The sequence below is a fragment of the Tripterygium wilfordii genome, chromosome 8, assembly GCF_013401445.1.
Source record: "Tripterygium wilfordii isolate XIE 37 chromosome 8, ASM1340144v1, whole genome shotgun sequence".
In the NCBI taxonomy this organism is placed as follows: Eukaryota; Viridiplantae; Streptophyta; class Magnoliopsida; order Celastrales; family Celastraceae; genus Tripterygium; species Tripterygium wilfordii.
Window position 1 is genome coordinate 48,538 of NC_052239.1, and position 23,115 is coordinate 71,652.

At 37.7% G+C, this 23,115-nt stretch overlaps 4 protein-coding genes across 9 annotated transcripts; 3 read left to right on the forward strand and 1 right to left on the reverse strand.

Moving 5' to 3' along the window:
• Positions 1 to 1,681: 1,681 nt before the first annotated feature.
• On the forward strand, positions 1,682 to 3,819 carry LOC120004467 (heavy metal-associated isoprenylated plant protein 9). Its single transcript, XM_038853825.1, has 4 exons — positions 1,682 to 2,714; positions 2,842 to 3,014; positions 3,136 to 3,226; positions 3,298 to 3,819. The coding sequence occupies exons 1-4, from the start codon at positions 2,525 to 2,527 to the stop codon at positions 3,813 to 3,815; spliced, it is 972 nt and encodes a 323-aa protein (XP_038709753.1). The 5' UTR covers positions 1,682 to 2,524; the 3' UTR covers positions 3,816 to 3,819.
• Positions 3,820 to 6,400: 2,581 nt separating this feature from the next.
• LOC120004153 (heavy metal-associated isoprenylated plant protein 28) lies at positions 6,401 to 6,955 on the forward strand. The gene is made up of 2 exons (XM_038853422.1): positions 6,401 to 6,548; positions 6,669 to 6,955. Exons 1-2 carry the CDS (start codon positions 6,401 to 6,403, stop codon positions 6,953 to 6,955), a joined length of 435 nt encoding a protein of 144 aa, XP_038709350.1.
• A 1,745-nt stretch (positions 6,956 to 8,700) lies between these two features.
• On the forward strand, positions 8,701 to 13,824 carry LOC120003837. Of its 6 annotated transcripts, none has more exons than XM_038852957.1 (6): positions 8,701 to 8,910; positions 9,072 to 9,776; positions 10,193 to 11,838; positions 12,145 to 12,330; positions 12,494 to 12,632; positions 12,728 to 13,824. In XM_038852957.1, exons 2-6 carry the CDS (start codon positions 9,098 to 9,100, stop codon positions 13,609 to 13,611), a joined length of 3,534 nt encoding a protein of 1,177 aa, XP_038708885.1. In that variant the 5' UTR covers positions 8,701 to 8,910; positions 9,072 to 9,097; the 3' UTR covers positions 13,612 to 13,824. The 6 variants fall into 6 exon arrangements, with proteins under 6 accessions (XP_038708885.1, XP_038708882.1, XP_038708884.1 ...); XM_038852954.1 differs by having other exon boundaries at positions 8,704 to 8,910; positions 12,455 to 12,632; XM_038852956.1 differs by having other exon boundaries at positions 8,704 to 8,878; positions 12,455 to 12,632.
• Positions 13,825 to 14,693: 869 nt separating this feature from the next.
• Positions 14,694 to 16,490, reverse strand: LOC120003466 (nascent polypeptide-associated complex subunit alpha-like protein 2). Its single transcript, XM_038852469.1, has 4 exons — positions 16,333 to 16,490; positions 16,141 to 16,237; positions 15,286 to 15,404; positions 14,694 to 15,212 (listed from the first exon to the last, which is right to left on the reverse strand). Exons 1-4 carry the CDS (start codon positions 16,414 to 16,416, stop codon positions 14,859 to 14,861), a joined length of 654 nt encoding a protein of 217 aa, XP_038708397.1. The 5' UTR covers positions 16,417 to 16,490; the 3' UTR covers positions 14,694 to 14,858.
• Between the last annotated feature and the right edge of the window lie 6,625 nt (positions 16,491 to 23,115).

A 23,115-nucleotide genomic window follows, 5' to 3' on the forward strand; every position in this document is an offset into this window, starting at 1 on the left:
TCTTCACTCTTTGTTGCTTCTTTGCTTTTAATTACTGTTTTGTTTATTATTATTATTATTATTATTTAGTTTATTAAACTTGGTTTAATTTATGTACGCCTTTTCTTCCTTTGGCAAAATATAACATTTTGTCCCTCAACTATACCCATAGTTTCACTTTCGTCCTTAAACTTTTTTTGCTCTTAACTTCGTCCTTCAACTATTGAAAGGTATCTATTTCGTCCTTCAAGTGAGAGAGTAGTCAGAAAAATCCAACATGACATCTATTTGACATATTGGAGTAATCCTAGTTGACAAACATGATTGATATTATCCAAAACCAATTAATGTCTAGCACTTTTAGTGCTTAAACTATACAATAAAATAGTTTGGGGATTTTGAAGAATTAGGAATTTTGGGGATTTTATGAGATGACATGTGTAAAATTTAAGCCAAGTGGAATGAAAGGTGTAAAAATTATGTCAATTGAGATGCCGCGTATGATTTTTATGATTTCATAATCATTTGAGGGACGAACGGGGTACCTTTGGATAGTTGAGGGATGATTTTAAGAGCAAAAAAAGTTTAAGGACAAAAATGAAATCAAATATATAATTGAGGGACCAAATGTATATTTTTGCCTTCAACTTTCAAGCCATTACACTTGTGTAGATTCAATTGCATGAACCAATCTGAAAAAGAAATGATCCAATGATTAAAATAGAAAGACTACTCGTAAGCCCAATCAAACTATGCAGCCCAATGCAAATGAACAATTGGGCTAAGAAAATGCAAGCCCACTACTTCTCCTGCAGTTTCGTAGATCCCATATTTTTCCGTTAAACTGTCTATGGTCAGATTCTTAAAAATGTTCAATTTGGACCGAGTTGCAGCTTCTCTCTGTACCAGTTTCTCAATATGATTACTTTATTGAAATTTGACTAGGCTAAGCAATCATCTAGATTCTGCTAACCCACCCATGCTGATAATTGCTTTTAAAGTCACCAATGATTCTGATTTGTAGCCCACAAAATTTTTTATTTATACCCTTCTATTATTATATAGTTAAAATAATACATCAAGATAGAAAGATTGAAGGGAAAAAAGAAGAAGAAGAGATTAGTCAAACTATTATAAGGGTATTCATGCATTCTTTCAGATAATTGGCGTGCAATCGCCAAAACCTTTTTTAAAGTTCAATGTTGCTGAGTCATTCCCACGTGTAAGTAGAGTAGTTGTACACTTGTAAGTTGATTTTGATGGAAATTAAAGGGATGAGAAAATGTACCAAATGAATCTTAGTTAGTAGTCAGTAGTATGTTTTTTTCTTTTGGGTACAGCTGCCTTTTACAATAACATCAAAGCGAAGAGAAAAAAAAGCTTTTTTTGATAAGGAAAGGGCGGTAGCAGGCCATGTGATGTGGTATCCACTTTCCATCGTATGAAACCCTTTTACACTCTTTTTCGCATCTGCACGCATGTTTTCTGCATCCTCCCAGAGTCAGACCCAGTGCTTTTGCCCATTTTCACTACAAGTAAGAAGTGGGATTAAGATGTATATAATCATATTGTTGCTATGTATAATGACAAGATTCAATCAGAGACATAAAATTAAAAACCAAGGAAAAAAGAAAAGTAAGAAAACCTTAAGTTGTTGTAAAGTCTGATGCAAATCAACCCAATAATCACAATTGAGCTGATAAACACAAAAGATGATAGGACAAATGAGAATCACTCTCTAACACTAAGATCAGGAATCACTCCTCTCATTATTCTTTCTTGTTTCAAATACAGAATAATCTACCCTACATTGAAAAATAAACTAGATTAAATAGGACTAGGTTGGAGAAGATTGTTGCATGTTCTTGGCCTTCACTCGTGCCTTTATCAATGCTGATGGATTCAAGCCTCTACTCATAACTGTTCCACAATTCATGCTGCCTGCCCAAGTCTAGCCTTTAGTGATTCCCATATCAATGATATCATAACTATGTTCACATTGCAGTCTTTAATGCCATTAAGATTTGTAGCTGAAGTTGACCTTTGCTTCTTCATGGTCCTTCATCAACGTTATGGGCCCAGGCCTTAATGGTTAGAACATCAAAGTGGTTAATGATGGGATTACTTGTATGGATTCTTTTCTTCTCATGGCTACTATTGCATCAAAGTCGGCGAAAAAGTATTGATTATGGTTTATTTTTGGCAACTACAGTTTTCAATGGTATGTTATATATGTTATTAGTTTTTTGCCTCATCATCATCAACTTAATTTGTCTGAGTCAGACTCTCTCTGGCTATAAATCTGGCAGGCCCTGCTCCCCTTTGGATCTCCCTCTTGCTTAGCCACCTTGTCTTGGATCTTGGAGACTGAAAATATTTCTTAATTATTGGCATTGCATGTGAAGTAGTATGGCAACATATATAAGTGACAGAGTCACAGTTGTGTTTGGCACATTCTAGTATTGGTGTGTATAGTCCCCTAATTCCTTTCCCCTCTCCTCCAGTACCCCTATAAGTTTTCTGGCACAGGATTAAAATTAAGGAAATGGGTGAGGAAGTGAAGGTGCAGGTGGAAGAAGGTGTGAAGACAGAGGAGAAGAGAACAGAGGAGGAGAGTAAGAGTCAAGGTGCAGCTGCGCCTCCATCTCCATGCCCCTCGCCCTTTGTGCTGTTTGTGGACTTGCATTGTGTTGGTTGTGCCAAGAAGATCGAGAGGTCCATCATCAACATCAGAGGTACATAAATCTGTGTATTATTCGTTGAACAGGGGATTCTTTGTTCAAATAGTCAATAATATTTATTAAAATCTTTTTTATTTAAAAAAAGTTATAATTATTATAACTAACTTGGATGATGATCAAGGTGTGGAGGGGGTGGTGGTAGACATGGCTCAAAACCAAGTAACAATAAAGGGAATAGTGGAGCCTCAAGCCATCTGTGCTAAAATTATGAAGAAAATCAAGAGAAGAGCCAAAGTCTTGTCTCCATTGCCTGCAGCAGAGGGTGAACCCCTGCCTCAACTTGTCGCTTCACAGGTTTATCATATATAATTCTTGATTAATTGAAGCTAATTAATTGTTCACAATCCATCCATCCATAATCCATTCATATTTCTTCTTTTTAGTTAGTTAATTAATTAATTACTCGTGTTTGCAGGTTTGTGAGCCAACAACCGTGGAGCTTGACGTAAACATGCATTGTGAGGCCTGTTCTCAGCAGCTCAAGACAAAGATACTCAAAATGAGAGGTCGTCTTCTAATTAATCTTCTAAATAAATAAATAGAATTAATTAAATCGAATTATTATTTTTTTTAGCAGGAGTTCAAACAGTAGCAACAGAGCTGAGCAGTGGCAGAGTGACAGTAACTGGGACAATGGACGCAAACAAGCTTGTGGATTACGTTTACAGAAGAACCAAAAAGCAGGCAAAGATCCTCCCACAACCAGAAGATCAGGAGAAGCCACCAGCAGCAGCAGCATCAGCACCAGCACCAGAAGAAAAAGAAGAAGAGAAAAAGGAAGAAAATAATGATGAAGAGAAGAAGGAAGAGCAGGGGAAACCACCTGAACAAAAAGAAGAAAAAGAAACAAATATGAAAGAACAAGGTCCTGAAGGAGAGCAGAACAACAACAACAACATAATACAAATAGAAGCTAACAAGCAGTTGCAGGAAGAATTGGTTGATAATCTCAGCTTTCATGAGGAGGAAAATAATAATACCAAGAGATCAGCATCAATGATGTACGGTTACTATAATTACCAAGTGATGGAGCGAATCCCTCCTCCTCCTCAACTCTTCAGCGATGAGAATCCCAATGCATGTTGCATTTCCTAGCTAATTAATTAATTATTATGTATCTCCTCTATCTTTGAACTAGCTTAGATTGCTTGTTAATTTTTTAAAAAAGTACTATAAGTTCCAACAATTCATTCTAAGGCACCAAAACTAAAAAATAACAAGAAAAAAAAAAACCAAATAATCCCTGACAACATTAGGATGCCAATACTGTCCTCGGATGAACCCATACAGAATAAACAACAAACATAAAACAGACATAACACACATAGATTGGATCTAGATTTTTGACTTTCCATTCATCAAAAAAGACCGATCTTTACCAGATCTAGGAGCACCATCACTGTGTGTTAGATATTTGTCATTGAAATACACCAAAAGAACCAGCGTGTTGAAGAATCCACATGGATGAGAAGATCCACATTTCACCTCCATGAGAGACAATGTGGTGAAGAAATCTTGAAACATTCCTTATTCAGTGTAAAAACAGAACGAAAACAACAAATCCATATGAGGGAAAGGAAGGGTAGATCTATGACAGTGGAGGAAGACAGTAGACTCGTCGTCGTCCTCCTCTCCTTTCCTTGAAAAAGTAGCTTCCAAAGTTGAGAGAGTTTTGAGAGATAAAACCCTAGTTTTTGATTCCCGGTTAAATAAAATATATGCATAATGAGTAATGATGTTTTTCTTCCATGTATTATTAAAAATGGTCTCATATTGAGAGACCATATTTAATTTAGAGATATTGGGAATTTATAATTATAACTAAGAGATAAAAAAGAAAACTACTCTGATATGATATGAATTAGAAAAATCAAACTGGGGCCATAACTGCAGGATGCTGATATATCAAGACTTCTCCTAGATCTTAAAACCATGTCTTAAAATGAAGTCTTAATAAATATTTTTTAAATTTGAAATATATATTTGTATTTTGATTGGTCTTACGAACTCAACGATAGATTTTTTATTCGAAACAAAAATCAAATTCAACATGAAAAGTGCATGCTAATTCTATATCATTGGATATAAAACAAAAGACATTTCATATTGTATTTGATTTTTGCTTCGAACAAAAAATATATCGTTAGGTTCATAAAACTGATCAAAATAAAAATATGTTTTTAAAATTTTAAAAAATTATTTTGAACTTTAAAAGTGAATCTTAAAAATTAGGACATCATTTTAAGAGCTCATAGGAGAATTTTTGATATATATATAATATTCAAAAGCAAGAGAATAAAAAACAGTTAGACGTGATGATACCAAAATGACCTCTTCTCAAAAACCGTCACATGTCTTAACATTTGGCACAAAGGGTGAACATCAAAGGGTAAGTACCCCAGGACGAGCATCCGAGAAGACAAGGAGAGCGCTCGCCAAGACTGAACATCCACTCTCAATGTGCCATCTAAGCACACATGCTCACTATCTTGAAGACCAATAGTCTACAAGAGGACTGAGGATCAAAAGTCCAAGAGAGTGATGAGAGCATCAAAGTAGGGTAAGGAGGAGAGCTCTTCAGCATGACTGAAGAGCCGCCCTTGGTACCCCGCCGAGCACACATGCTCGGTTGAATGAAGACGCCATGCCCCGGTGTGAATCACTTGCAAAGGAAGCAATAAATTATGGATCCACTCACCTACGATCTCAATATTTATGAGGACAGACCCATGATCTTCCGTAACTGCTCTCTTCTAGTTACTATAAAAGGGGACTCTGTCTCAGGTAAACATTCTTAGCACATGTTAGATTCTAAGCACTAAACTCAAGCTGAAGCACATGCTAAGCTCCAATTGCACTCTAGCACACTTAATAGCAAATTGAGAGAAGAGAACTCCGAGCATCGAGGCACTCTCCCTTTTTGACTATTCACTGACTTAAGCGTCGGAGAGGTTCCCCAAGCACGCCCTCGGGACCCCCATAGCATACGTACTTGTGCAACTTAACCTTCGGAGCTGCCGAGACAATCTTGACTTTGATCCTATCATCGACGATGCCCTCGGAACCCGAGATGAAAATATTGCATTATATCCTAATGAGATGGACAATATTCCTTTTGTCTTATTCTTAAACTCAACTCGCTGAGGGCTCAACAATGATTTCTCTTACTGGCTATCTGGCTATAGTGTGAATTAATTAAGAATATTCTTCATTCTTTTCTTTTTTTTTTTTAAACAAGAATCGATCTTCTCCATTCGGCGATAAAGGAAAACAAGTCACATGAGAGCCATACTATATCATGAAAAGCAGTCATTTTTTTATGTAATTATTTATTTTATTTAGTGATCAATCGAGCTGACGCACCTTTGCATAAATCCAAGTCAGATATGAGATATTCATGCACGCATGCAAGTGCAGCGCTGTCTTTATTTTTTAGTGAGTTGAATAGCAATTAAATTCTCCTTTACTTTGCTTATCTGAAGCCGCCACGTAACTCGAAAATGGAATACATCCTGTTGATGAGCGTGAGCTTATATATACCATGGCTGCTCTGCTGCTTTCCTTCCTCCTCCCAAATTGACTATCCATCTTAACAAAACAAAGTTTACGTATATATATATATTACTGGAAGAAGCTTGGGTTGATGCATGCATGCATATATATTGATATTATAAATATATATGGCGGATCTGCAAATTGTTCCAACAACAGATGATAATTACAAGAAGGAGAAGGAGGTGGTGGAAGCACAATACGTGGAGATGATGGTCCCCTTGTATTCCTACGGATGTGAGAAGAAACTCAAAAACCACTTATCTCGTCTTAAAGGTACGTACGTAACATATATATATATATTTGTTATTTTACAAGGAAGTATATATGTATATTTGATCATTCATATTTCATTGGGCGGGAGTAAGGAAATATATATATATATATATTATGCAGGAATATACTCGGTGAACGTGGACTACAGTCAACAGAAGGTGACGGTATGGGGAATATGTAACAAATACGATGTGCTTGCAACCGCAAGAACCAAAAGAAAACAAGCCAGATTTTGGAACCCACAACACCACCACCACCACAACAACAACAATGAAGACGCTGAAATATCGCAACCTAAATGCAAATACTCCTCCATCTCTTCCAAGACAAGTCTCACCAGGGCTCGCTCTTTTACCTGGGACTGGAAAGCAATCAAGAAAGTCTTTACCATATCTCCTTCTTTTTAATTAACATAATATATCAACAAATCATTTCCCATTTTAAGAGAAACTTGGAACCATTTTTGGTTTTCATATATGGTGGTAGCTTATATAGCTTGGATATATAAGTATGAACTTGTAATGTCCAAGTCTTTGAATTTGGTCACATTAAAAGGCTCTTTTGACTATAACGTGCATATATTTTGTGGAAAAATTATACTTCTCTCTGGCATGCACGATGCACATGTTAGTTATGATCGCATACATAGCTACATATTTAACAGCATTCTCTACTATATGGAGGTTTGATATTATATTTTAGTCCATTTGTGTAAGCATAAAGGCTTTATAAACACTGTTCCTTATGTTCAGTTCGTTCATTGCGTCACTCATCGATCAATTCTAAATACCCCTTTATATTTTTAAGAAAACTAGTTGTTCCATGCATGATCATGATATTGAAGAGCTGATATTAGCTTGGTTAAGTTATGCCTATATAATTAAGTTAAGAAATTGGGGTCTGATTAATTAATAAAATAATTCTCACGCAGAAATCACTCGTAGTTGATAGGGTTGGAGACATATAGAATGTGCACACAATACACCTCACATGATATGTCAAGAAACTATTTCTAAGAATTGAAGATATGATATTGCACCACTGCAGTGCTACTACTAGGTCCCAATTTTGGTTAATCAATAATATGTGAAAATTGCAGTTTCTTCTTCTATGATATTCTCTTGTTTTTTTAACAGTTTTTTCATTCATTTTATTAAACCAAATTCCTTAATACGATATACGATTGTTTGTGATGGAATTTGAGTGTTGCGAACAAATAAGATCAGACGATGTGTGAACAAAGTCCCAAAAAAGGGCACAAACGCAAGACAAAGGATGACATCCAATGGGCGCAAGCACACGATGAAGCAAATGAAAAAAGGCTAATTTGATTAAAAGCTAAGAAACGGAAATTACATGCTCTGTTTGAGTCTTTGATTGGTCAGACCTTGTAAAATTTAAAATCTAGGCTTATATACATGTCTACAAAACTGTTAACACTGGTATTTACAATTAGATCCGTTGATCTGTTGCCAAGTGTCCCACATTCTCTCAATTGCTTGATGGTGCAGAACAACTGATTCCTTTCTAGTTGACATGTGTACTTCACGTCTCAATACTGATCTGTTTCTATTACACCATGACTGCCACGTCGGCCACTCTTCTTTACATGTCCGTATGTTTGGGTAGTTGTTGTCGTTTATTTCGGTCTCTTGCCAGCTATTTGATCGATACAAGTTTCTAACTCATTCAATCCACGTCCAAACTTGACTGTTTACTTCCGTCCTTGCTCAATGAGTTGGATGATATTGTCATGCCACGTGGTATCAATGTGATTTTTTTGTATATGCAACAACGATAGAAATGTCTAGTTTTCTAATAATTACAATTGAGATTAATAATGTAGGATTGAAATTTGGTCTATTTATCTTATCGTCAAATGAGAACTTTTTATACATATGAGCCGGACAGCCCGCCTGAATTTAAACCCAAATAAAATGTTACTCAGTTATCTAAAAAATAATACAAAACTTTTTGCGGGGCTCCGACCATTTTAATTTTTAATGCTCAGTAATATATGATTCTTGGGCCTTGGGGTTCGGGCCCAAACAAACAGATACTGTCTCCGTAATAAGATGTTAAATTCAGATTGCATTTGTAGCGATCATTTTATTCATCTACTCAAGCATAATCCATTCTCCACGCGATCCAAATATACTATAGTACTAGCTCATTAAATTAAATAATAAAAAGTATCAGAAAAGCAGACGACAAAATAAAATAGGGAAAACAAGAGGGCCGAGGGGACTTCAACTCTAGGCAAAATTACGCACAAGGAAGAAGAAATATAGAGGAAGAGCGAGAGCTCAACCACCGGCTTGATTTCTCGGGTACAGTTTCCTGGTTTACTTTGATTTCCCAGGTGACTGATTCTGTCCCCTTTACATCAATTGCTGATTTTATTTTGTGTTTCTGATCATTGCTTAACCACTGCACATATGCCTCTTCTTTTCAATTATCTGCTTTGATTATCAACTCCGATAGCTTATAATTTGTTGTAACCTCGTTCGTGTTCTTCATCAGTTTACTCGATTGTTGTTACCCAAGACATGATGGGTCTTGGATCTTATGATGGTGGAGGATTTCCACCTTCGTCATCTTCAAATTTATCAGCTTTAGCTCCATCTTTTACGGTTGATCAATTCCTACCAAAACTCACTTCAACCCCACTTTTGGATTTGACTCAACCTCCCTATACCGCTCCCGTCTATCCTTCTGTGCATGATTGGATGGCTTCTCAACACACTCCCTATTCAAGACCCGACCTTTTCACCAACCCCAGCTCCGCATTCGATTCAACCCCCTCATCCTATCCTTATACATATCCAGGATCGCAGGTATATGACACATTCAGTGCTTATGCGAACTCTCTGTACCCTGCTTCGTCCAATGCATTATTGTTTGACCAAGGTTCCACTATATCTATTGAAGCCAAACCACATTATCCCTCCTATGGATCGCCCGAAATCCATAACTATAGTCCCTCTGTCTCCCACCATTTGCATAGTTATGACTTGCTGTCTGCTTCTCCCGTTGGTAACATGGACAGGCATGATCACTATGCTCAAAGTTTGCCCAAGACAAAATTTATGCAAGTACCATTCCGAGATGGCTCTTGGGAGGGATTAGTGGATTTGAACCATGGTGAGCTGGGAGGACTCTATGGGGGTATCTCAAAAGAGATGAATTTATCTGGTTCAACCTTTTATGAGGATCATATGAAGCAAGGTATATATCTTCATTCAGCTTTGTCATGAGTATGATGATGAACTCTGAAATTTTAAATTAGCAAATTTAATTCTAGCAAGCATGTTTGTGCATATGCCATGTTTCTTGATGTTTAGATGGTTCAGCATAATTCTGTGGCCTTATTTTGTGCTATTTCAGTTATGCGTTCATTATAGTAGCATGCCAGTTAACTTTTATTTTGAAATTCTTCACCTTCACCATTTTCCTAAACTAAAACCATTCTCACTTAAGTCCACCTGTTACGAAACTGTACACTTTAGGTTATATTCATGAAAATTTTGAAATATATACTATTTTAAAAATATTCGCTAGAATGATGGAAAACCAAAGTAAAACAAACGTTATTGGGGAGGAGGACATCTTTCATCCTTGATAAACATTATCTTCATTTGCAGTAGTACATGCATCCGAGGGCAAGAAAAGTTGTCAATTTGCCCATGGCAGTAATATTCATGGTGCAGTGAAGGAGAAGCAGATTGAGTCTGCAAGTACTGAACAACGTGAAGATAAATCCTTCCTTGGAAAACATCCCGTGTTCATGCCCGTGGATCATTCAGCAGAATCAATCTCAGGATTCACTTCGCTACTTCCTGAAAATTATCCTCAGGCACCTTCTTTTGCTGTTAATTCTTGGAACTACAAAATGCAAAACACTGATTCATTTACAGAATTCATGGGACAGCATGATACTCATCTTAATAATGATACATCAGTCATGAAATCATTCCCTGGTCTCTTTGTTAGGCCTTCAGGTATTAGCAGCTATCCTATAGCCCAGATTCCTGATTCGCCTAAAAATGTGAATATTGGTGCAGCTCATATAGAAGTTGCTAGCAATGATCCCTCAATTGTGAAAGAGCCCTATCCCTTTGTGAAACCTGAACTCAAAGCCCATAATAATGCTCAACCACTCTGGTCTTATCTGAAACAAAATAACCAGAGCTATGCAGAATCTTCCTCGGCTAAAGAACTTGAGCCAAGCAACTATTCTGATTCGAAGGAGGATTTCCTTCATTCTTTCAGTGCAGAATCTGGAGTTCAAAATTTTAATATATTTAAAGATGGATCTGATATGACAATTGATGATAGAAAATCCATTAATGCTGTTGCTCATAGTTCTTCTGAGAGTTTGGATCCTTACAATCCTGTTGTGGACTCTCCATGCTGGAAAGGAGATTCACTTTCTAGTTTCTCTCTCCTTGACACTTCTGAGGCTATCTCTAAAAAGCGTAAGGAAGAAATAGGCGGATGCAAAGGTTCTGATCTTCAAGGGCCTAAAACACTCCTTCCCGGTGCTGATGATGCTGGGAATTCCTTTTCTCATAGATCAACTAAAAGATCAGTGTGCCGCGAAAATGAAAATTCCAGAAATTGCTTAGCATATTCTCTTAATGGGCATTCAGATGTTAGTTTGCTCTTTACTGAGCGTGGTATTGCTGATGCTGTGAAAGATAATTCCACCCATACAAAACCAAGCTGTGCCCATACACAACAATGTTTTGAGGACACCAGTGAACCAAGAAAAGAATTTCTCCTGTCCAGCAAGTCAGTAGATGATTCTGATTACATGTCTACCGACCTCATGCATCATGGACCTGAAAATATTAAATTGACACCTGAAATACATGCACCAGCTGATGTTGCAAATGATGAGATGCTTATTGTTGATACTAGAGAAGACAATGGTTCGTCTCATGTGGCATTACATGCTTCGGAGCATGTCTCGTGTTCGACTTTTTCTGTGGCAAACGCTTCTTCTGGGCTTAAGCTTCCCAGACCATGTGGTGAAGAATCACATAAGGAGCTGTATGCCCAGAAACTGGTCAATTCTATGGTTAATTTTTCAGAATTACTACTGCTGCACTGTTCAATTGATGCATGTCATCTGAGGGAACAACATCACAAGGCCCTCAAAACTGTGATGAACAACCTTGGTAAGTGTATACCAAAAAATGCTCAGCTCATGGAGTCCACTGGAGAATCGATGGTTACTGAGCAAGCCACTTCTAAATTTCTTGCAGAGCTGCCTGAGCTTCACAAGGTATGCCATGCCATTTTCATACCTTTTAAATATTTGTCAGATGGGAGACTCAGCCCTAGGACTGGTAAGAAGCAATATATCCATAACTAGTGGAGATTTTAAGCTGTAATGGTTTTTTCTTTTATCATGGAGAAGACGTTAGCATAATCTAGTATTCTGAAGTTTTTTTCCATAGTTTTTTATTTATTCAGTTATTTTTTGAAAATTTTTAATTGGTTGATATGATGGCAGTAATGGCTATCATAGTATCATGGTTTTTTATGGGATTGTATGATTTATTTTTATGCTGAGATATATGTACTTCAGGGGATAAGTGTGGAGATGCCAATGGTTTTAGAGGCAACTGCTACTGTAACGAGTCAGCTTGACCCTCAACATATTCAAAAGGAAGAGAAAAGCTACTTTATGCCTAATAAGAAAGAAGGGAAACACTCGGATTTTGTTTCTGCTAGGGGTGATGCTGATGTGGCAAATCATGTTACCATGACCCAGGTATTTTTTGTCCTGGTACTTTTAATTGATCAGGATAGATTATTCCCAGTTGTTCTTTTTCTGATTGGGGCGTGAAATAGAATTCATGAAAGTATTCGACTTCTTTATGATGAGTAATATGCAGGCTATAAAGAAGGTCCTTAGTGAGAGTTTTCATGAACAGGAAGGGAAGGACCAGCAAGTTCTCTTATATAAGAATCTGTGGCTTGAGGCGGAGGCTTCATTATGTTCCCTTAATTGTATATCCCGCTTTAATCGCATTAAAACTGAGATGGAGAAATGCAACTCTCATGAAGCAAAAGGTTATAATCTCACAGTTCCATCAGCTTTGTAAATTGAGAAATTGTGTTTCTATCAATTTTCCTTATCTACTATTCTCCTGCTTCTTATTTGTCAGAAAATGCATGCACGGGGAAATTGCCAAATTATCAGGTTTATCTTGATCCAGCTACCATTAATACTTCAGCACCTCAGGCTCAGGATGGCCCGGCAATGAATCATTCCCATGTCATTAGCACACGTAGCCATGCAGATGATGTTATGGCTAGATATTTCACCTTAAAATCCCGAAATGGCCACCCTGATTCCATGAAAATCCCCTATGAGAGAGAATCAAGCTCTCAGGATTCCCAACATTTGAACATTATCGACAAACTGGCTTCTGAAGTTAAAGGTGCTACAAGCAACTCTGCAGATGATATTCTTGCCAGATTCCGAATCATAAAATCCCAAGTTGAAAAGTCTAATTCTATGAACATCACAGGCATAGAAAAACTATCAAGCTCTGTTGGTTCTCCTATTCTGAACGAGTTTAGTCATGGTGGACTGGAGGTGAAGGATAGCCTGGGCTCAGCTATATCCATCAAGGGTTCTCCCATTCCTAGCCAGACCAGCCATGAAGATGATGACGAGGCTTCTGTTATGTCCAGATTTCATCTTCTGAAATGTCGTGTTGACAATTCGAGTTCCATGGACATGGAAAAGACGCATATTCCCAATACCATTGATCTGCAATATGAAAATGTGAGAAAGCATTGGCCATTTATTAAAGACATGTCTGATGGAGAAACTGAACCAGTATCGCAGGAATATGCGGATGCCACTTTTACTGAAGACTTGTCAACTTCAAAAGGGTTATCTCTACAGGTCAGGGATGACCCTGTTATTCAACCTTCTAGGACAAGTTTGCTCGGAGATCAACTTTGTCAGGCTTGGTATGATGGCTGTTCATCAGATTGGGAACTTGTATCGAAAGAGTGCCCTGCATGCCTGCACAATTGAACCTCGCATTGCTTCCTGGATGCTCCTTAGCTTGCGAATGGTGCATCTTTCGAATAAATGGTATGTATATGAGACTGGGACAGTCATGGTGCATTACAGTGCTCCACAACTCTTTGAATTTGTAAAGATGTTTTAAACTTGATTTTTGTTTATGCTTGTATCAATTATTACAGCTCGCCCTCCTTGAATGCACCAACCCCTACAGATTCAATACCTTTTGCAAACATTGTTTTTATTTATTTTCTTTTGCTACGATTGGATTGACGAGTGACGACAGGGCGAAGGGGATCTTTTGAGCTTTTCCGTGTTGAATCAGTCGCTCAAGACCTATGGTCTCCACGTACCGAAAAGCTCTTACCACTAAATGCCAAAAGCAGCTAGAGAAATTTCACCCTTCTCTTTCCTTTTTAACTCCCGATATCCAGATGGACATGGGGACCAGAAAAAATAGTGTATCAATTTCTGAACTGTTGAGCTACGTCTTACTTTGTCGTGGAGAAACAAAAGAAAACTTCCATACACTCCCATCTCCAAGTTCAAGTCAAACAAAAGAGAGCACGTTAGCATTTTGGGAATTTGACTTGTCCACGCCATCACTCTAGACCCGTGTAGAAAAGAGTAGAATGAACATTGAGGCCGCCGACCGGGGTAATATACTATAGAGTGGTTACACGGCATTAGAAAAATGCTCACGTCAATAACCAAAGTTTAGAGGGTTTTGAAATCGGTGCCAATACGAAGGCTAGACAGGAAATGACAGAGTTATTCCAGCTACGGATAGCCTGGGAATGGAGACTGGAGATAGCAGAGGCACTCACCAGCATACCTCAACCAACCTTAAATGTCAACTCACAACAATAATTTCTTCTCAGTAGGGTTGCAACCCCGAAAAAATGGGTACACTTTCTTCTCAGAAGGATTATTGATAAAACTTCAAATCAATACCAGCCCATGACACTATTTCCCCGTTACCTTGCAACGTAGATACGTGAACAGAGGAAAAGCACATTGCAATTAATTATTGGAGAGAACAAAAAATCCAAAATGGAAATGTATGACATGTTCAAATGAATACCTTGTCGTCCTTGCAACCCAATATTGTCATGAATTAGCTATAAGATTAATTTTTCAAAAAAGAGAGGTTTAGCCACCTTATAAAGGTGAGCCAACAAGATTGCGAAAACTAAATTCTGACATTAATTTAAAAAAAAAACCTCATCAACAAAATAGCAGACAATCCAAACCATCTAAGTGGTAAGCTCCATGATAGCACTGACAATGTCCCCACTGCTAGCCTTGAGAGCCTTGACGGCTTTGTTCCTGGGTACACCTGCCTGTGTCATCACCAAATCAATGTCCCTTGGCTCCACCCCAGTGTCATCAATTTCTTCCTCTTCCTCATCCGCCTCTGTTCCAAGGCCACCAGCAGCAGCAACCTCTGGTTTTCCCATCATGGATCCCATATCTGGCATCCTGAATTGCTGGGCGGCCTGTGTCTGCAGCTGAGAACTCAAGTCCTCTATCTTAGCCTCCCCAAATATGACATATGTCTCAGAATTAAGACTCTTGAAGACATCGGGTTTTGAAATGAAAAACAGTATCTGAAAAGGCAGAGGGAGTTTCCATTAATTACACAGGAGGTACACAGATTAGAAAAATCAGATGAAGCCTTACATTTTTGGTTCTCTTGATGGTAACCCTGCTAACACCAGTAACAGGTTTCATGCCCAGCTTCAACATTGCCTTGCGACTTTTCTTTTCACTTCTGCTTTGCTTCGAGCTCTCATTCCCCCCTGCAACTCGTTCTCAGATAAAACTAACTTGAAGTGCCACAGAGATTATGTTCATCCTAATTAAATTCATGTTGCTCCATTTTTGCAAACATAAACTGAGACTGAAAGTAATATAAACAGTGCCAAAGTAAAACCAAAAACACAAAACCATCTTAAACTGAGATACTTGTTCAGGAAGCAAAGCCTTTAGACCCTTGTGGTGAACAAAGAACATAAATAAAGCAAGCAAAGAAAATACAAAAGAAGAAGCAACTGTAAATTACACACCAAAAACATTTGTGATTTCAGAAACTATACGATTAGAGAGAGGAAAAAAAGATTTCGACTTCCTTCTCATGCTGCTTCTCAGGAACAACAGATCCATAAAAACTAATTCTATCATTGTTTGTGCCAATCTTGGACGTAAACATCATGGTTTCTTGATCAAGCCAAGTGAGAACATAGACAAGACAAGCACAGTTTGCCCAAAACATGCATCTTAATTCAAACACACCCCAAATCAACATAATGCAAAATCTAGGACGTAAACATCATGGCTTCTTGATCAAATCAAGTGAGAACAAAGACACGACGAGCATAGTTTGTCCAACACATGCATCTTAATCCAAACACACATAATGCCAGTCACTAAAATTGTCCGGCAAATATTATCCAGTCAGAAAAGAAGAAGAAGTATCTTGATAAATCCAGATTCCAAATAGAAAAGTCGAAGGAAATAAAGATAAAAGCTAAGTACCTTGAGTTCCATCTTCCTTCTCATCATCGTCATCCTCTTCATCGTCGTCTTCTTCCTTCTCATCCTCATTTACGTCCTCGACCACGGGCTCATCCGGCTGCAACAATACAACAAAAAAATAATATATATATATATAGGGAATACATATTGAAATGGAAAAGTAGATTTAAATATGAAATATTGGAATCAGACCTGAGGCTTCTTCAGGGGCTCTTCAGTGGAGGGTGTCTGCTCTATCTCTGGCTCGGCGGCCTCAACAACGGGACCTGGTGCCATTCCTACTCTCTCCCTCTTCACTGTGTTGCGCTGCTTCGCAAGAAAGAGAAGCTGAGGATTAAAGCACGGCAGTAGTGATAAGGGTTTCACTCAATTGGGCCTAATGCGTCGTTGTTGGCCCATACAGAAGACGTTTTGGCCCAGTTTATGTAAACTAAGTGGGTAATGGGCCAATGGCATACTACTTAGTCTTAGAAAAAATTTTATTTGCACACCACTAAAGTGTTAACTTTACACAACTCAATCAATATGATAAGTTTACATCAAAATTTTGTAAGTTTACACCAAAATTTTAAATTTTAATGAGTAGACAAAATTACCCTTTAATAATAGAATATTAGATAGAAATGTGTTAAGTTTACACCAAAAAAAAAAAACCTACATTTCTTACCGATTGCAATTTGGTGCCATTAATGCTGAAGATGCAGGGGCAAGAGCTGCGGTGATCAAACGTTGATTTATTCATGTCACTGGCGGCTTGTTGGAGGGACACACTGTCTTGTGCTATGACACCTCATCCTCCTGACGCTAAAGAGTTGCCTTCAGTTTGCAAGTAAGATCTATAACTAGCGCAATCTTTTCTCACAAAAATCATTTAACTACATAACTTATTATCAGCAAGTGATGCTCAATTGTAGGGATGTAATTCTGGAATACACGAAGGAAGTGACAACACTAGGTGTTACATTATTTGAAATCCACATCACCTTAATAGTGTGTTTGGATTGAGGGATTTGGAGGGAAGGGAAAGGAAGGGAAATAGAGTTTCCTTCCAATTCCCTTGTTTGGATAGTTTATTAAAAATTAAGGGGAGGGATTTGAGGGGATTTGGAAGGAAGATTTCATTAAATTTTTGTTAAAATTCTCTCTCTCCAAAATGGAGTCATTTGGAGGGAAGGGATTACTAATTAAGTCATTTGTAAGTTAAATATCTATTTTACCCTTGTACATAATATTTTAACATAAAAATAAGGATAAATTAGTAAATTAAACAAATTTTCCTTCCTTCCTTTTTTTATCTATCCAAACATGGGAGAGGGAAAAATAATCCCCCTTCCCCTCCCTTCCCTTCTCTCCCCCTCCCCTCCCTTCTCTTCCCTTCCCCCCAAATCCCTCAATCCAAACACACTCTAAAGGCATGGGATGCACATAGGGAATTTATTTCTTGGGACATTATCATCCAACATGTCCAGAACCATAATTAACTATGGCAAGTGTTGAACAAGCCAATAGTGCATTCCTGACTGTACTTCTTCAAGACCAAATTAGTGGTCTTCAAGTCCTTTGTGAAAATTAATGGATTGATGTCGCTCCAATTCATTATAGTTGGTCTTTGCCTCCCCTGTGTTTAGTGTGCACTGCTATTTTGCTTGGGACTCTTTTGAGTCTTGGGCAATCAAATATACTTGAAATCGAAGAAGACGAGAAAATTTCCCAAGATATTGCATCTCAAAAAGCCGGAGTTATAGGGGAGGATAGTCTTGTTATTAGAGATGAGAGTTTTGTTGCAGAAGAATTTTGGTGTAGACTTAATAATTTTCAATTGAATATGTAAATATAAATTTATTGTTTTTTAGTTAAAGGTTAATACGTCATTCTAAATAAGGATATTTATGTAAAATAAAAAAATTAAAAATGATGTAAACTTAGTATATTAATGGTGTGCAAATAAAATTTCACTAGTCTTAGACAACAGCCTGTACTAGGCCTAACAGTGCTTTGGGCCTCCTTCTGAAACCTGAGCCCAACAATCCTGGGCTCCGCTCCACTAAAATTGTGAAACTTGGGTCCCGCATTAGGCTATAGGCTATAGCATAATCAATCAGTTGTTAACAATTATGCTGGACGAATTGGGAAGTGAATCCAAAGTAAAGAATAATCCAAGTAGGAAATCAAAATGTGATTGGCATTGCATAACATATTTACCGTGTGGTTGCTCGAACAATCCAAAACAAGCTCGTTAAATGAGAATTTTTCCATAAAAATGGGCGGGCCAGGGTGTCCATCGGGTTTCCAAACCCAACCCTATCCAATGACCCAGACCGACCCAGGTCTTATTGGGCAAGGCTGGAACCCTTGTTTTCTGTCTGGGTTAATCCCAACCCGACAAATTCTTAATAGAATCGGGTCTCGAGTCAATGTTTTTGTGATTTCCGAGTTATTGGGTCACCCAATAACCCGGTTAGATAATATACAAATTTATAGATTTATAGACAAGTTTTATTTGATTGTTGCTTTGGTGCTTTTGTAGACTCTTTCGTTCGTCCCATCGTAATCTTTCACAAGCAGGGAAGGAGGTTTTTGTAAAGGCAGTATTGCAAGCTATACCTACCTATGCCGTGCAATTGTTCAAGTTTCCTAAAAGCTTATGTCATGACATTGATAAATTGATGAGGCAAGTATGGTGGGGGAATGGTTCTAAAGAGCAATTTCATTGTTGGCTTTCTTGGATTAAAATGTGTACACCGAAGTCTGAAGGTGGTACGGTCTTTAGGGACTTTGAAGCATTTAACGTTGCCTTGCTTGCTAAGCAAGGATTGAGGATCTTGACTAATCCAGACTCTTTAGCTAGTAAGGTGTTGAGAGCAAAATATTTTAGAAATTCTGACTTCCTAACAGCGGCTAAGTGTAGGCCTTCATCTTACTTGTGGTCAAGCTTTCTGGAAGCTAGGAGTTTGCTGCATGATGGTATTAGATGGAGAATAGGTAATGGTGTGAAGGTAAAGATTTGGAAGAGTTGTTGGCTTTCTCGTACAGTTATTTTTGGAGCTAATGCTCTGGCATTAGGCTTCTTTGAAAATTCCTTTGTGAGCTCTCTTATTGACTGGGAAATCGGATGGTGGAACATTCCCTTACTGGAGCAATTGTTTGATAAGGAGGATGTTCAAATGATTTTGCAGCAATCTCTGGGTTCTCAGTTAATAAATGATTCCCTTTGTTGGACAGGTACATCAAATGGACAATATTCGGTAAAGAGTGGCTATCACAGAGCAATGGAGATTAGAAATAGAAACTTGGCCACAACTTCAGGCTCTACTTTTAATTCTGAAAAACATTTCTGGGAGTCTATTTGGTCACTCCAAGTCCCTCCTTCTACTAGAGTGTTCATTTGGAGAGCTGTGCATGGTATTCTACCTTGTCAGTATCTTCTTATGCAACGCCACATTAGTCCTTATGCTACTTGCCCTTTATGTTTATGTTCTGATGAAACTATTATGCATGCCTTGTGGGAGTGTCCTTCAGCAAGAGATGTATATAGTGTGAGCATCAAGCGTTTACCAAAAAGGAATGTGACCTTCACGGGATCATTTTATCAGTTTTGGTCGATAATTATGCAGCATTTTTTGCCGAAAGAACAAGCTATTTTAGCCATTACCATGTGTTTGATTTGGCAAAGACGGAACAAGTTTGTCCATGAGGGTGATTTTTTGCATCCAAACCAAATTGCCAAGCAAGGATTATGTATGGCAGATGAGTTTCTCCTAGCTCAGGTTGAACAAGGTGATAGTGTGTCTATGATGCCCAGTACTGAGATGGTTTCTCAAGGTTGGAGGAGGCCTCCCCAAGATTTCATTAAGGTTAATTGGGATGCTTCTGTTGATAGTAGAGGTAAGTGTACTGGTGTGGGAGTGATTTATAGGGATTGTATAGGAGATGTGATGGCATGTAGTACATTTGTGCGTCCGACGGATCTTGAACCAACACTTGCCGAGGCTTTGGGGGCGTTACATGCTATAAAGTTAGCGGCAGAGTTGGGTTTTTATAAGCTTGTTCTAGAAGGGGATTCTTTATCTGTGGTTGAAGCTATCAAAGGTGGTGAGTTGCCTCCGACGACATGGAGGGCTGTAATTTTGGAGATTCAAAGACTTTTGTCTAACTTCGTTGCTTGGTCTATTTGTCATGTGAAACGAGATATTAATATGGCAGCTCACTTGTTAGCAAAAGTTGTTGTTCAGAGCCAACAATTCAGAGTGTGGATTGAAGATGCACCAAGTCAGATATTATCAAGAATTGAGGAGGAGAAGTTATCGTGCAATGGAGAATTGGCTTAGCCAAATTCATCATATTTAAGTTAACTCATTTGTTGTTTTTATTGAAGTATTTGTGTTCCTTTGTTTGATAGTTTTTCTATTGTAATCCACCTAGTGGTGGCACGAGTGCCCTTTTTTGGCCTCCAGTTCAGATCCCAGATTGGTTGGGTTATTGAATATATTCAGGTCTACAGACCTTTTCAAAAAAAAAAAAAAAAGACTCTTTCGTTCGTCTTCACTATGTACTTTTACAATGTGGGATTTTTGCATGCAACTTAGTAAATAGAAAATAGCCAAATACATATCTCAATACTTCAACAACTCAAGCCCAATACTTTAAGTCTAACAACTCAGGTCCAATACTTAAATTTTATTTTGAAAGAAAAAAAAATTTATTGCTTGAAGATGGACTCTAATGGATTCTCAATTCTGGAAGTTTCCTCTATCACCAAAGCAAAAAGAAAGACACCAAGAAGCCAAGTTTCGGTTGACAGTGTGTGGATCCTCCTTTGTTTAGTATGGAATCCATAATCATCAATTTTGCAGCAGCTTGAAAATTACCTTCTGAGGCCAAATTCTTTATAGAAGATCGTTGTATAGTCGTGTCTTCCTCAGGCGGCCCTTGCTATTTGGAGAAGAATTCACCATCACGAACGAGTCCCGTGGCCAAATAGTTCTTGGAGTTTGTCATCTTGTAGCTTATTTGCAAATCTGGTATCATGCAGTTTGTCGTCGTGTAGCTTTTCTGCAAATCTGGTATCATGCGTATTTGCAAATCTGGTGTTATGGGTAACCTGGAACCCCGTCCGGGAAACCCGGTAACCCGAGAACCCAAGACCCGATAATCCGGTGACCCATTAACATGGTTATTGGACAGGTCACTTCCCTTTCAAAAAACATCGGATCAGGTCAAACCTGGTCTGATAACCCAGCCCGGTGGACACCCCTATGGGCGGCCTCAGAACATAAGTTGATGGATTGGATTCTTTGTTTTTGTTAGGGCAACCAAAGCTTATGTTTGCTCCAACGTGGTAGTATCACGCAATATTAAGGGGTTGTTTGAATTGATATTTTAGAGAGTTAAGTGATGAAGATTAAGGAAAGGGAGAAACTTCATCTTCCTGGGATTGTTGGAGAGAGAGTTAAGTGAGGTGAAGGAGGGAGGAAATTTTCCCTCATTTAACTCTTCACGTCAACATTTTGTAATAGGGTCGTGCAAATGAATCTGAAAACAGGACCAAAACCGATACGGTTTGGATCGGTTGATTGTCTGAGTTTGGTCAAAGGGTTTCAAAAATCGAAACCAACCGAGTTAAGCCGGTCCGGACATGGTTTGGAATTTTTGTAACTATTGGTTAACCGGACCGGACTAGTATATATAATATTTAATACTATAATGTCTTTAATATAGACCATTGATATATAATATATTATTACATATGCTATCTACCGTTTGATTAACTATAAATTACTAAGATATAAATTATAATTTACAAATTAGAAATTTAGTATAATAAAAAAGATTTCACACCTTTACAGTTTACCCTTTTCGACTTAGGCTTTTTGTTTACATCATGAGTAGACTATACGACACTTCATTCGGGTATTGAATTTTTGCTCAACAGGTATGGAATTTTTGTTCAATAGATTTTGGTTGTTATGTGTCTATGACTTAAGTATATAATGTGCTATTCATGAATTTTTTAAGTTGGGATATATGTTTCTTTGTAGTAACCGGTTTTCGTCCGGCCTAAAAAATAAAAAAAACATAAAAACACAAAAAAAAAACCAAAAGCTCATTCTTGAGACGGCAAACTCACAAAAATTCAAAAAAAACCACTTTTGGACTCACAAACCTATAAAAACTCATTTCTTTGACCCACAAGCCCACAGATACTCAAAAGTTTGTTTCTTGGATTCTTAAGCCCACAAATATCCAAATATTAGCCCAATAAAACCAAACCCTAGAAATTATCTACAAAATAATGAAATTAAAAGATTTTGGGAAATAAAACCTTAAAAAGGAAAAGGTGATAATTTTTAGGGTTTTGCAAAAAGAATGAAAAATACAAAAAGGGGTAATCTTCTTAGGGTTTCTAAAGAGGAAGAAAATAAGGTTTAAGGGGACTTTTTGGTAAAATAGTAAAAATAGGGTTTTTGTGTGAGGTGGTACGACATTATATAAGGGAGCTAAGGGAGGAGGATAGATACAATTGAGAGGGGAAGAAAAGAGAGGAGGCGTGAGAGAAGAAAAAAAGAGGGTTTTGGCTTTTGGTGAAAAAATAATAAAAATAAAGGGAGAGAAGGCAGCCGTAGGAGAAAGAGAGGAAAAGAGGGAGAAAGAAGAAGAAAAGAGGAAGGAGAGTTTAGTTGATTATCATCTTTTGAGTTCTGTTCTTCAAAAGTAAACATTATTTGCATCAACTTTGCCTTGCTAAAAAGAAAATCTAGATTTGATTTCTTGGCTAGGATCTTTGTATGCATACCATGTTAATATTTGGTTTTGATATCGGATTTTGATGTTATTTTGAGAAGATTTTTGTGCAGTTTTTTTGTGCAGTTTTCTGGTTAATTTCAGGGTTGTATTGAGCAGATTTCTATGCAGTTTTTAGGCAGTTTGTGGTTTATTTTTTGGACAATTTGGGGGCTGTTTTTGGGCAAGTTTCTG

Excerpts from the sequence above, each read along its gene's own strand:
- LOC120004467 (XM_038853825.1), top strand. The coding sequence starts at position 2,525 with ATGGGTGAGGAAGTGAAGGTGCAGGTGGAAGAAGGTGTGAAGACAGAG. Across the intron at positions 3,015-3,135 it reads CTCAACTTGTCGCTTCACAG|GTTTGTGAGCCAACAACCGT; the intron begins GTTTATCATATA and ends TCGTGTTTGCAG. Across the intron at positions 3,227-3,297 it reads AAAGATACTCAAAATGAGAG|GAGTTCAAACAGTAGCAACA; the intron begins GTCGTCTTCTAA and ends TTTTTTTAGCAG.
- LOC120004153 (XM_038853422.1), top strand. The coding sequence starts at position 6,401 with ATGGCGGATCTGCAAATTGTTCCAACAACAGATGATAATTACAAGAAG. Across the intron at positions 6,549-6,668 it reads CCACTTATCTCGTCTTAAAG|GAATATACTCGGTGAACGTG; the intron begins GTACGTACGTAA and ends TATATTATGCAG.
- LOC120003837 (XM_038852955.1), top strand. The coding sequence starts at position 9,098 with ATGATGGGTCTTGGATCTTATGATGGTGGAGGATTTCCACCTTCGTCA. Across the intron at positions 11,839-12,144 it reads AGCTGCCTGAGCTTCACAAG|GGGATAAGTGTGGAGATGCC; the intron begins GTATGCCATGCC and ends TATGTACTTCAG. Across the intron at positions 12,331-12,454 it reads ATCATGTTACCATGACCCAG|GCTATAAAGAAGGTCCTTAG; the intron begins GTATTTTTTGTC and ends AGTAATATGCAG.
- LOC120003466 (XM_038852469.1), bottom strand. The coding sequence starts at position 16,416 with ATGGCACCAGGTCCCGTTGTTGAGGCCGCCGAGCCAGAGATAGAGCAG. Across the intron at positions 15,405-16,140 it reads GAAGGAAGATGGAACTCAAG|GGGGGAATGAGAGCTCGAAG; the intron begins GTACTTAGCTTT and ends AACGAGTTGCAG. Across the intron at positions 15,213-15,285 it reads CCATCAAGAGAACCAAAAAT|ATACTGTTTTTCATTTCAAA; the intron begins GTAAGGCTTCAT and ends CTGCCTTTTCAG.